The sequence below is a fragment of the Marmota marmota genome, unplaced genomic scaffold (assembly GCF_001458135.2).
Source record: "Marmota marmota marmota unplaced genomic scaffold, marMar, whole genome shotgun sequence".
Classification (NCBI taxonomy): Eukaryota; Metazoa; Chordata; class Mammalia; order Rodentia; family Sciuridae; genus Marmota; species Marmota marmota.
This window is the reverse complement of record NW_026000108.1, coordinates 5,022,739-5,035,279: the sequence shown is the minus strand read 5'-3', so window position 1 is coordinate 5,035,279 and position 12,541 is coordinate 5,022,739. Positions and strand designations below refer to the sequence as shown.

Below are 12,541 nucleotides of genomic sequence, written 5' to 3'. Positions count from 1 at the left end.
GGATGGCTGGTTATTTTTGAGCGCAGAATATAGAAGAATCCTTGATTCTCAGTGTTCTGTGTTTAATGAGGAAAATAGATTTTTATCATCAAAACTGAAGTAGGGCAGTGCCCTGAACATTTAATTGCCAGTGAGAAATAGCTCTTGATAACGTGGTGAAGAATAAAGCACCTACGTTTCTAGAATTTAAGATACGGTTGATTTTGTCTTTATTTGCTTCCTTCCTATTCCTTCAGGATTTGGAGGAATTGGAAAAGGCACTTCAGGTCAAACTGTCGAGCACAGAAACTCTGGGCACCAGTGACTCTGGGTACGTCACCCTGGCAGACGTGGAGAAGAAGGAGAGGGAGCACAGCGAGCAGCTCCTAGATGACGTGCGTGTGGTGACCCGCGCCCTTATGAAAACCCTGGTCTCTGGGATGGTGGCGCCGGCTGGTTAGAGAGGGTGCTGGGAGCAGGTCTAATCCTTGAATTCCGTGGGGTGCTCTGCCCTGGAGGCAGCGATTCGGTTCTCAGGTTCAGACACAGAGAAGGGGTGATTAGGGAGCACAGATTTACAGAGGAGGGATTTTGATTTATATTCTAGACTGACCTTTTTACCATTCAAGGCAAGGATTGCTCTGGCCCTCAATGTCACAACTGCCCAGGGGTAGAGCAGAGGCCAGCTGCCGACTTCTCAACCCCCCAGGCCGGCCTCAGGAAGCATGTCTCCAATTCCAGAGGGGATGGCTGCCTGAAATCAGTCTTTTTTCCTTTCTCTCTCTCTCTTTTTTTTTTTTTTGTGTGGGGGGTTCACCTCCCCCTACCACATATCATATATCAAACGACATTTCCCTGGCTCTTGATTTTGGCCAGTCACTTTGCTGGACACTGGGGACTCAAAACTCACTTCGATGTGGCTCTGCACAAGAGGTGTCGGGGAGACCCAGGTGAGCAGAGGAGAGCTTTGTTTCCCAGAGCTGTGACAGGAAAGACCAAGACACCACAGGGCTGGGAGTCCTTTCACTCCAGGGCTTGGGGTGTATCTCTAGAGGAAGGGACCGAGAGGCCAGCTGGGGACGGTGTAGATGCTGGCCAGCGGGCATGCAGAGGGGGAGCCAGAAGGAGCTGAGAGCCGGGAGAGCAGGAACAAGCCACAGAGGTCTGGCTGCGGGTTTTTCATACACTAGGGAGGTGGGAGTCACGGAGTGGGAAGCAGGGGTGGCTTCGTCCTCCTCCTGTGTTCAAAGGACCACAGGGTCTGTGCAGAGGATCATGAAGAGCTGTTGGGCAAACCCAGCAGGACCTTCATGGGGCAAGTGCAGTCAGGACAGAGGTAAGCAAAGGTCCGAGAGCTGCTAGGTGATGCATTGTGGGGTGGTGGGTGGGAGGAAGAGGGTGTCCAGCTCAGCTCTGCAGAAGTAAGGGTCCCAGAGCCGCCAGCTGGGAGGGAGATGGTAAGCCCCCTGCGACGTCTCCTGTGGGAGAGGCCAGCAGAGAGGGGCTTTGAAGGCCCATGTAAGAAGATGAACGTCCCTGGAGCTGTGGAGAGGCGCTCAGCCAGGTACTCAGCCTGGATTCCCGTGTTGGTGACTCCCCAGCACTGAGTAGAACACCGTGGAGAGAGTTCATAGTTTTCATAAGATTCTTGAAAGTATGGGTGGTGGCACCAGCTCTGGGTGCTGCCAGTACTTAAGGTGGAAAGAGAAGGACCAGGAGAGGCAGGGGAGGGGTGTGTGGGCCTGGGAAGAACTGCAGCAAGTCTCATCACGGATGTGCAAACCATGAGGGTTTGGGGAGAAGCCAGTGGACGGCCTGGCCCCAAAGGGGTGGAGGGAAGAGGCCCAGCAGAGGGCGTGGGCCCTGCCTGGGCATGCGGGGGCATGGCGGAGGGTCTGCATTCTCCCACATGAGCTGGGCAGTGTGTCATCTGAGAGGTGAGGGGTGAGAGCAGCGAGAATGTGAGAGTGTTGGGGAGGTTGAGGTCCCTGCTGGGGGTGCATAGGAGGTGCCCAGTGGCAGATGACCGGTTTCCTAGCTGCGGCAAGGCCCCTATGGTGGCAGGCTGCTTCACCAGGTGCCGGCTGTCTCCTGGCAGGGCCAGGCTGACTCAGAGCTCAGGGTCCACAGGGCTTGGCCCCTCCAGCAGCAAGTGACACATAGGCGTCTGAGAGGCCCAGCCAAGATGGAGAAAATCCAGGCAGTGGGCTTAAAGGACCTGAACCAAATCCTGGCTCTGACTCTCCCGAGCTCCAGGACCAGAGCCCCTTCCTCCCAGTGCGTGTTATCCAGAAGCAAGCCTGTGAGGCGGGCAGCCTGGCCCACGCCCGAGTGCCACGCAGCACAGCTGGGATCATCGATCTCAAAGCTCAGAGAGGCTCCCATGTTGCAGATTAAAGCCCCCAAGTTTCTAAGCCATGTGTTTGTTGGTTTACACCCTGCTCCTGATAAGAGGGAAGGGAGAGAGAATTTACAAGCAAAATATTGTCACAATCAGCATCATCTCTGCAAATTGTTCTTTCGTACTTTAAGGATAATAACTAATATTTAAATGGCCATCCGTGTTTTTATCTCCAACCGTGTTTAATTCCTTTTAAAGACCGTGAAGCTCCCAGGAGCACATTGTTGCATTTCCTGTGTCCCCAGCTCGTAGTCACAACCAGTTGAAGAGCCCTTAAGTGGGGTGAGCTCATTGCTTTCCTTCCTGATAGGCAGCTCACTGGTGTGCTCTGAAAAGCCACCTCGGAACTGACTGGCACCTGCCACAGGCCGGGGAGGACCCTCGGTAGAGTGCGGTCATTCCAGGAGAGACTCACTGGCGTTGCGGAGTGGCCCAGTCTCCGCCTGCGAGGAGGAATGAATTGCAGTTCCCAAGCCCGAGCTGTGGAGCCCTCTTAAATAAGTTCTCCCCCCGTCACTTGCTTCTCATGCTCATTTCACAGATGGAAGCTTTCTGGAAACAGATGGAAAACATCCAGCACTTTCTTGTGGACCAATTTAAATGTTCCAGCTCCAAAGTGCGGCAGCTCATGGCTACGCTGACAGAGACAATGATTGCAGCCGAAGGGCTCTTGTGCACGTCTCAGGACCTGCAGGCTCTGGTAACGTGGGGCCGGGCACTAGGACATTCAAGCTGGAGGTGGGGAATCCTGTGGCCCAAACACCTTAGGGAGCATTATGTTGAACACCTTCATATTATAGGTGGGGATGTAGCATCCCCAGTGAATCCATGCACCCACCTATCCGTCTACCCACACCTTTATCCACCTACCCATCCATCTACTTAGCCATCCACCCACTCATCCATCTACTCACCCATCCACCCGTCCACCCACTCATTCATCTACTCATCCATCCACACATACACCCATCTATCCACCCATATATTCACCCACCCGTTCACCCATCCATTCATTCCTTCATCCATCCATCCATTTACCTACCCATCCACTCACCCATCCATTCATCCTCCATTAGTAGAGTAATAGAAGCTCAGAGAGGTTAAGTTTTGTGTTTAAAATCATACAGGTCCCGGTGGCTGAGCCTGGGTTCACAGGTGGACCCATAGATTCCTCTAAGCCAGTGGTTTGCATCCTTGGCTACACATCAGAGTCACTGGGGAGTTTTAAACCCCAAGATGCCAGTGGCTCCACTCCAGACCTGAATCCGTGGGGGTGAGGCCCAGGCACAGGCATCTTATAAAGTCTCCCAGTGACACATGGGCAGTCAGCAGGAAAAGCTGACACTGTGTCCATACCAGTGGACATCACCCCTGCTGCTCCGCATCACCATCTGGGGGTTTTAAAACCTGATGCCAGGTTGCACCGCAGCCTGATTAAGCCTGACCTCAAGGTGGAGACCACCTGGGACCCAAGCATCAGGACTATTGCAGTATCTCCAGGTAATTTCAACATGTAGCCAGGTTTAAGAACCAACACTCAGGGCTATGGACACTCTCAAATCTGCACATTAATAAGGCTCCCAGGTGTGCACTGTGGTTCATCACCATGTACATGTAAGGTCTTTGGGCTGAGGGGGCGGGTGCTGGGATTGGCCCAGGGCCTCCTATGTGCTAGGCAGGGGCTCTACCACTGAGCCACCCACCACCGTCTCCTTGTTTCCTTGGCACCCATAAAGATAGACAGAGCAGATATTCACAGCGAGCAGGAGCAGAGCCAACTAAGTAGCTACGTGACGAACCTAGAGTCCTGCCCCAATGACATGGTGGAGTCCCAAGCTTCCCAGTTTGCCACTCATCAGCAGGTGAAGCTGATATGAGCAGATCATCATAACGATGAATGGAAAGGGTTACAGGCTATGACTGTGCAGAAGAGGGACACGTCAACTCTGTCCCCGGCATCCTGTGTACCAAGAGGAAATATGTAGCCGGGCTCTCAGAACTCATTCTTGATGAATTCTGGGAGAATCCAAGTTCTCAGGCTGGTGCCTGAGTGGCTCTGCCCAGGCATTTGGACCTGGAATGTGTCACATAGCATCACTCAAAACTGGAAGAGCCCTTAAAGTGGACCCAGAAGTTATCAGGTTCAGTCTCTTGAGACAGACAAGGCGGGGAAAAACTCACCAAGAGATGGCGATGGCTGTGGATAATTATAGAAATGGTGGTTGTTCGTGGAGGATGAATTTCTCTGGCTCTTATTCCAAATGCCTGGCATGTTTTATTTAATACTGTTAGTGGTCAGGTTGGGAAGCTGTGCCCAGGTCAGCAACTCTGAGGGACGAGCCAAGTTCCAGCGGCGTGGACTTTGACGGCTCCACTACAGCTACTATTGGGGACAGGGGTGGCCCCCCCGTGCTCCTGCGCACTGGTCTCCATTCTCCTCTCTCCTTGAATCTAAACCCAGAGGTGGCGTTGACCTGCTGAGCCCTGCTCTGGAGAGTGCAGGTCTCTCTGCATCCTCCCCCGCTGCCAGAGGCCAGCCTCAGCGCTAGCAACCCTGCTTCCTCTGGAGAGCCACTTGTCCTCGCGCGCCCCCTAGGGGTCCTGGCTGCTGAGTGTTCACAGCAAGTGTGGGCCTGAGGGAGGAGGGTTCACAGCAACTGTGGGCCTGGGAATGAACCGCGGGTTCCCTGGATAGCTGGGGGGGTCTCTCTCCTTCCCCCTTCCACACCTGGTTAGATCAGAAACCAGCAGGACCACGCAGTGGGGACACCGTGACTTAGGCATGACCCTACCTTCAAGATCTCAGTCCAGCCAGGGACTGCCCTTCTAGCTCAAAGACCTGAGTGGACGGTGCAGGGAAAGTGAGGAGAGGACCGGTCAGGCAGGGAGCAGGAGGAGGCGGTGAGAGTGTCCCGGGACATCACTTGCATGAGCAAAGCCCTGAGGAAGCTGAGGGCGGGCACCTATAGCCAGGAGCAGGGAAGAGTGCAGAACAAGTCCCCAGAGGCCTGTGTGCTGTGTCTAGGAGATCGGGGGGTTGGGGGCTCAGGGGTGACAGCCGTGTCAGCATCTCTGAAAGACCCCCCTGTTAGTGATGCCTGGGCAGAGCAGAGGCAGAGGTGGGAGATGGGGAGAGGAGACCAGAAGTGGCCTGCAGTGCCAGGCCAGTGGTGTCCCAGCCTGAGCTGGGTGGGACAGTGGGCAGGAGGGAGGGAAATGCAGATCTGGGCTGAGTGGTGTCGTGGTCCCCCGTGTGTTCTGTGCCCCTGCACCTGACCAGCTCTGTTTTCGGAGACGTCAGGACCCATGTTCACCTCTAGTCAGCCTTTCCCACCGTCCTCTTCAGGAGTCCGGTCCTGCTAATGGATACTGTGGGAGGCCAGGCGGGAGCCTGCCGTGAACTCAAGGAGCGGGGCCACTCTTAAAGCTAGCCTTGCCATTTAGAATCCCCGAAACCCCAGGACTCAGTTTCGAGGCTCCAAAACCAAGATGTCTGTAGCTTGGATTCTTGTTTTGTTTTTTGTTTTTCCCCCCAGGGCTGTGGAGGCTATGGGGCCACGTGCACTGGGGGCAGGGTGACCATAAGGAACATGGGTTTTCCTCCCGTGTGTGTATGTTGGTCTCCTGCCCATGAGGGCAGCCCTCTAGAGAGCACTCGCCAGGTGCTAAGTGCACAGTCACCCGTGGGTGCCTCCGTGCCCCCTGCAGAGGCGTTTCCACCCCTACCTGGGCATCGGGCACAGGAGGCTCCGAGAGAGTTCAAGGCCGGTGCTCTGGTGGTAGGATTGGAGCCCTAGCCTCCTCCAAAGCTGGACAGAGACTCATGGCGGAGCACTGAGGCCTTGGCTGTTGCATGGGATTCCCCCGCAGGACGCCCTGGAGAGAGCCATGGGGCGGGCGCACATGGCAAAAGTGATCGAGTTCCTGAGGATGCAGATCCAGGAGGAGACCAAGTGCCGACTGGCCGCCATCTCCCGCGGCCTGGAGCTGCTGAGTGTCCAGGGCAAGCTGTCCGGGCAGCAGAAGGAGGAGCTGCTGACCCAGCAACACAAGGCCTTCTGGGAGGAGGCAGAGAGCTTCAGCAGGGGTGAGAGGGTGGCCAGGCCCCGGGGGCCAGGGTGACACTGACATAGAGCTGTGGCCATGTGGCCCGTCATACCAAGCGCAGGCTGCCTTCCCGTCCTGCCCGGGGCTTGGCTTCCCTCTCTGGAGAGCAGTTAACAAGGCTCCTCCTGAGGTCAGGGTCACCTTCCCCATCTAATTCAGGAGGCAAAGGAGAGGGGAGGGCCTCGACCAGAAATGGATGTTGAAGTGCCCAGAAGCCAGCTATGCATCTGCTGAGACCACCACCCTGCAGGCCTGGCTCGCCAGCACAGGGGTGGGGGGGAGGCCAGCGTAGAGAGGGGGCTGGTGTGCTGAGCTGCATGTCCCCACACCCGCACCTGCCCCAGGGCTGCCCTGGGGGTGGGCAGGGCAGGGGTGAAGCTTAGAAGGCATCCAGGCTGTCCTTGAGGTAACACAGTAGTAGGACCCATTAGAAGAAACCCAAGTCTGTCCCCTGCAGACACCTGGGGACCATCTCTGCCAGCAGCCCCAGCTTCCTTGCCCCCTTGGCAGAGTGGCCCACTCCAAGTCCTGGCTAGAGATTCACTTCCTGTCCTGTGGCTCATTTCAATTCCAGAGTTTGTCCAGAGAGGCAAAGACCTGGTCAAGGCGTCCCTGGCTCGCCAGGCAGAGGGGACAGCAACGCTCATGCTGGCCCAGGAAGAGGAACGGAGGGGCTTCCTGGCCAACTCCCACCTGAACTCGGACCCCAAGGAGTTTCTCAAGGTGACCTGCCCTGTCCCCACCTGGCCCTCGGGTGTGGGGGGTGAGCCAGGTGCGGGCTCCGTTCTTCCTCGGGGCGTGGGAGGCCCAGGACTCATGAGGCGTGGTGTCGACTGCCTCCTGTTTGTCAGCTGAGTGGCCATAGCCTGGACCCTGTGCCCTGCCTGCTCCCCTGTCAGCGAGCCACGGGAATCACAGGCTCCTCGCTGGCTACCAAGGACAGGGAGGGGGAATCTGCAGGAAGCGCGGCTGTGGGTACATCTCAAGGCTCATGGGGTGGTGGCCCTGTGTGGTGGCACCAGTGGAGTGTTGTACGGTTCAGAGGGGACAAGCCTGTGCCCATGTGTGTGTCCAGCCCTCACCCAGGACTGGCCCAGGGACAAGGTGTGGGTGCTGGGTCAGCCTCCCCAGGTGTGGGTGCTGACTCTGCTGCCAGGTAGCAGGGAGCTTGGACACCTGCCTACCCGCCCCTGGCCTCGTGTCACAGTGTTGTTAGGGCTGAGGCAGGTGAGGGGCAGCCCTGGCCCGGCCGTCTCCGGGTGCCTCTGCCCCACAGTAGCACTGGCTCAGCTTGGCTCAGATCTGCTCAGGGGCTGGCGGGACAGTGTCTGGTCCAGCCTCAGCCCAGAACCCAGGCACAGAAGTCACTGGGGGCCAGCAGCACCTCAGTGAGAGGCCTCAGGAGGGGACGCCCCAGAGAGCAGAGGCCCCCACTGCAGTGTCCCCTCCCAGGGCCATCCCGAGAGGGGCCCACCCTCTGTCCTTGCCCTACCAGAGCCTCTGTCACATCAGAGGCCTCTGAGGCCCTGCTGGCCTGCCCCATTTCCCCAAGCAGTCCTGCCTGGTAGCTGACCACACTGACCGCTCACAATCAGTATCACCCCCTGCTGGGATCCCTGGGGTGGTCCCTAGCAGCATGAGTCAGAGAAAGATGGCTGGGGGCAGGAGACCAGGACAAAGAGTGACAGGGGTGACCAGTGGGCCTCTGCACTTGGGGAGTAGCGAAAGCCAACTCTGTGGTTCCCTGGAAGTCAGATGTGCTGGTCCCGGCCTCAGCCACAGTTTGTAAGCCACAGAAGCTGCGTGACAGTTCTGGGCCTCAGATTCCCTGTGCACAAATCGAGGTGAACATCCCTCCCATCTGAGCCACCAGGATAAGTTGAGAGTTTTTCTAGAAGAAATTAGGGCTGCATTTTCCACCAGACCCAGTTCCTGTTTTAATCACAGGCCTTTCACGAGGTCCTGGAGCGGCAGAGGCTGATGCGAAGTGACCTGGAGGAGGAAGAGGAGCTCAGAACCACAGAGGCCATGGCTGCCCTCTGCCAGGTGGGTGGCCTCAGCTACTGGCAGAGAAACCTCAGGTTTTGTATGGGCAAGAGCCGCACATCCTTGGGCAGGGACCCAGGCAGGCTCAGGGTGACAGGAGGTCACATCCCTGCTGTGTGCTGGTCCAGCCCTGCCATCTGCTCACTGATGGAGCCCTGCCTGAGGGGCTGCCAGAGCTATGGGAAAGCTGTGCAAGGGCCGGGGTGAGTACCCCAGGGGGTGGCACAGGGGGGAAAGGCAGGACTCAGGAGCTGGTCAGCATCTGTGTCTTCTCCTCCGCCCTGTTAATGTGGCACATTGAATTGATGCCGGTAATGGCGACTGCATGTGAATTTAGAACTTCTTCATTTTCTCTGGTGAATTTAACTGTTCCAACTCTCCCTTCTCTTTGGGACTCCATTAAACATTTAGATGTTCTTGTTCCTTCTGTACCACCATCTACACCATTTTTTCCATCCTTTAGGATCTCCCTGCTTTGTTTTGGGTAGTTTTTTTCTCCCAGTGCATAATTCTCTCTTCAGCTACATCTAAACTACAATTAAACCCATATGTTGAGTTCTTAACACTGGACAGTGTTTTTCAATTCTAGAGTTTCTAGTTGGCTCTTTTTTTAACTTAACACTATTACTTTTTATAATTTCTGGGTCTTTCCTTAAAGGTTCAAAAGCAGACTTTAGCACAATGAGTATAGGAAGCGTTGGTACTCGAAATCTGGGTCTTGAATTTATACTTTGCAGTACCTGTGGGCTTGCTCTGCATGTCTACTGTGTGGCTTTACGGTTAGAGCGTCCTGCCTCCTCCTGTTGTCTGGTCTTCTGGGTATTTTATGGAGATATTCCAGGTTTGCACATTTACTTGTAGAATGTGCCAGTATACAATGATGTTCTCTTTCTCCAAAGGGGAGTTTCTCTGGCTTCTGCCATATGGTCGGGCTTCTAATGACCCAGTGTCACCTTCATTCGAAATCAAGGCTTGAAATGTCCTGGACGGGCCAGTCAGGTTTTCATTTTTGTAACAAACACCTGAAAACAAACAGCTTTTAAAAAGGAGACGTGTGTCTTGGCTCCCAGTCCAGGGGTCTCGTCTGTGGTCAGTGGGCCCCATTGCTCTTGGCCTTCGAAGAAGCAGCACCTCACGGGGAGCTGGGAAGCAAGGAAGCGGGGAGACCAGTGTCCCACAGTCCCCTTCACGGGGACTCTCCAGTGACTTAACACATGCCCTGAGGCCCACATCTTAAAGATCCCGCCGCCTTCCAAGAGCACCAAGCCGAGGACCCACCTTTAACACCTGGCTCTTTGGGGGCATCCCAGGTCCAAACTGCTGAGCTGGGCAGCCGAATGACAGGATGCAGGTTGCAGCCTGGGGAGGTCCATGTGGACTGGTTTCCTTCCACGTCACCCTGGTCTCTCCAGTGCCGTTTCTGCAGGTCCCAAGCCTAAGCGTGAAGGGCCAGGTCCACATGATGGGCCACCGCTCCAGCCTCTTTCCCCTGCAGCTCAGGCTGTCCGAAGGCCTGCCGGGCAGCTCAGCCAGCTCTGCTGGGCAGGCCCCGGGGAGAAACAGTTATCCATGTAGCATATTAGCTAGGTGTGTGAGTTCCAGAGTCCAGTGGCCAGGGCCCACCATCTGCAGACTGTCCATTCTATGCCTCTGCTTCCCCATCTGTGAAATGGTGGAACTATAACAGAGCCCCTGCGTTGGACTGGCATAAGGATTGAGTGAGATTCTAGATGAACAGGGTTGACGACATTCTTTGGCAGTGGTAAAAATTCATCAATACTGATGACTATAATTATCACCAGCAATTTGCCAGTCTCTCTGCTAGACCTGCACATGAAGAGGTAGCAAGAGAAAACTTTGCACAGTGGTCCCCGCTCATCTTCAAGGCTACATTTCAAGAACCCTCGGGGATGCCCAAACCTCAGATGATGAAGAATCCTATATATACTATGTTTTCTTCTATTCATACACACCTCTGATAAAACTTGATTCATAATTTAGGCACAGTAAGAGATTAACAACAATGACTAACAAAAAAGTACAATTATAAAAACATACAGGAATAAAAGTTTTATGATTGTACTCTCTTATGGCACCATCATCATCCTTCTCCTCACAATGATGTGAGATGACATAGTGTCTATTTGAGGAGCTGAGTGACACAGGCATTGTGACATAGTGCTAAATACTACATAAAGACTACCTGAACACAAGCACTGTGATTCTGCAACAGTGCATTTGATAAGAAAGACACTGATGGACTGACTGACTGGTGGGTGGGTAGCATATACAGCATGGATACACTGGACAAAGACATGATTTGCATCCCAGGCAGAATGGAGTTGGACAGCATGATATTTCATTATAATACTCAGACCAAAGTGTAATTTAAAAACTACACATTGTTCACCTCTGGAATTTTCCATTTGATATTTTTGACCCATGGTTGACCACAGATAATTGAGACTGTGGAAAGAAAAACTTAGATAAAGAGGGAGTGTGGTACTTCAGAAGGTCTAGTCCATGAGAAGGATGATCAACCAGGGGCTAGGAGGGGTGTTAAGTGCTGGAGGGTGGCAGCAAAGGGAAGTGCCTAAGACCACCAGGTGGGTGATTCCCCAGGACAGCTCACACAGCTCAGTGCGTGGTGCACCCATGGCTGAGATTTGTTAACAGTGAGAGGATTCAAAGCAAAACCAGCAAAAGGGAAAGGTTTGTCGGTCGGTGAAGTCCAGGGGGACTCTGGTATGAGCTTCTGAGTCCACTCCCTGTGGAGTCCCATGGCATGGACCTCATTCCCAGCAGTGAGCTGTGACAGCATGTGCCAGGTGATGTCTACCAGGGAGCTTGCCTGCGCTCGGGAGTCCAGGCTGTGGTCAGGGTCAGCCCAGGGGTGCCCTCTGCCCGGGGTTCACCACGAGTGAGGTGTGTAGCTCAACCACTTGCACCCTGTCCAACCTGTGGCCAGGGGTCTTGCCAGTGAAGGGAACTTGGAAATGAGCTTGGGAACAGATGAGGGATTCCTGGATAGGGAAGGAAGTGGACATGAGTCCTGTTGGTGCAGGAAGCATTTGGGGACTGCAGCCAGCTGCTGGGTTGGGGAGGATGTGAGACGCAGCTGCAGACCTGAGGAGGACCAGCCTCTGCTGACCAGGAGCTGTGGTCCAGGGAGGGTGGTAGTGAGATGGTGGTTCAGATGCTGGTAATCAGAAAGCTGTGGGAGCCCAGGGTCAGAAACGCCCATGTTGGTCTCCGCGGCCCAGGGAAGGCTCTGTAGAGAGAGGACTGTGTGCAGGGGAGCTGCAGGATGAGGGGCCTGCCCAGGTGTACGGTGCCTGCAGGCGAGGTGAAGGGCGTGCATAGCAAAGCAGGCAGTGAGAGGCCCCTTATGTGTGAGCTGACACGCAGCACGCGTGTTGATGAGCATCACACCCATGTGGTATGATACGATATGGAAGTGGAGAGGGAGAGGCCAACATTGTGGAAGTGGCCATCTTTGTGCCGGGAGGGTGAGGAAAAGTGTTGTTGGGGGACCTAGTGCCTTCCAGCAGAACCTGAGTGGTTTGGTGTCTTAAATGTGTTAAAAAAAAAATTCAGAGTGTGGATTCACAGTGCTAAACATACTATTATCTGCAGTGTGAGGATTTTTCATAACTTAAAGGAATTCATCTTTACAAAGCGACTGGGGTCAGGGAGGTAGGACCAGGCAGCAGAGGACCCCTGGGGCTGGATTCAGAACTGCCTGGAAGCCCCACTGGGTAATTTCCCTATGAGGGAACAAGGGTCTTTCGAGTTAATTGAGCCTGGAGGCTCATGAAGATCTGAGGTTCTGACCTCTTGTGCCTGGAGGGGGAGGGGGAGAGGAAGGGGGAGGGACAGGCCTGTGAATCTAGGAGGGGACTTGGGAGGCCCCTGGTGGTGGGTAGAGGAGGTGCAGAGACCAAGGGCTCTGGGGGTCAGGAGGCAGGCTGAGGCTTGTGGGGGTGGGCAGAGGGCGGGAAGAGTGGG

The 12,541-nt window shown here is 54.9% G+C and overlaps 1 protein-coding gene across 4 annotated transcripts in view; it reads left to right on the top strand.

Annotated features, from left to right (window-relative positions):
• Evc (EvC ciliary complex subunit 1) overlaps positions 1 to 12,541 on the top strand; it is a 51,709-nt gene that overhangs the window by 20,630 nt on the left and 18,538 nt on the right. For 3 of the 4 annotated variants that reach the window (XM_048784159.1, XM_048784158.1, XM_048784157.1), the window contains 5 exons: positions 237 to 374; positions 2,922 to 3,080; positions 6,251 to 6,467; positions 7,062 to 7,210; positions 8,435 to 8,533. In XM_048784159.1, the coding sequence (XP_048640116.1) occupies positions 237 to 374; positions 2,922 to 3,080; positions 6,251 to 6,467; positions 7,062 to 7,210; positions 8,435 to 8,533 (762 nt within the window). The remainder of the gene's footprint in view (positions 1 to 236; positions 375 to 2,921; positions 3,081 to 6,250; positions 6,468 to 7,061; positions 7,211 to 8,434; positions 8,534 to 12,541) is intronic. The other variant, XM_048784160.1, reaches the window with a different exon arrangement.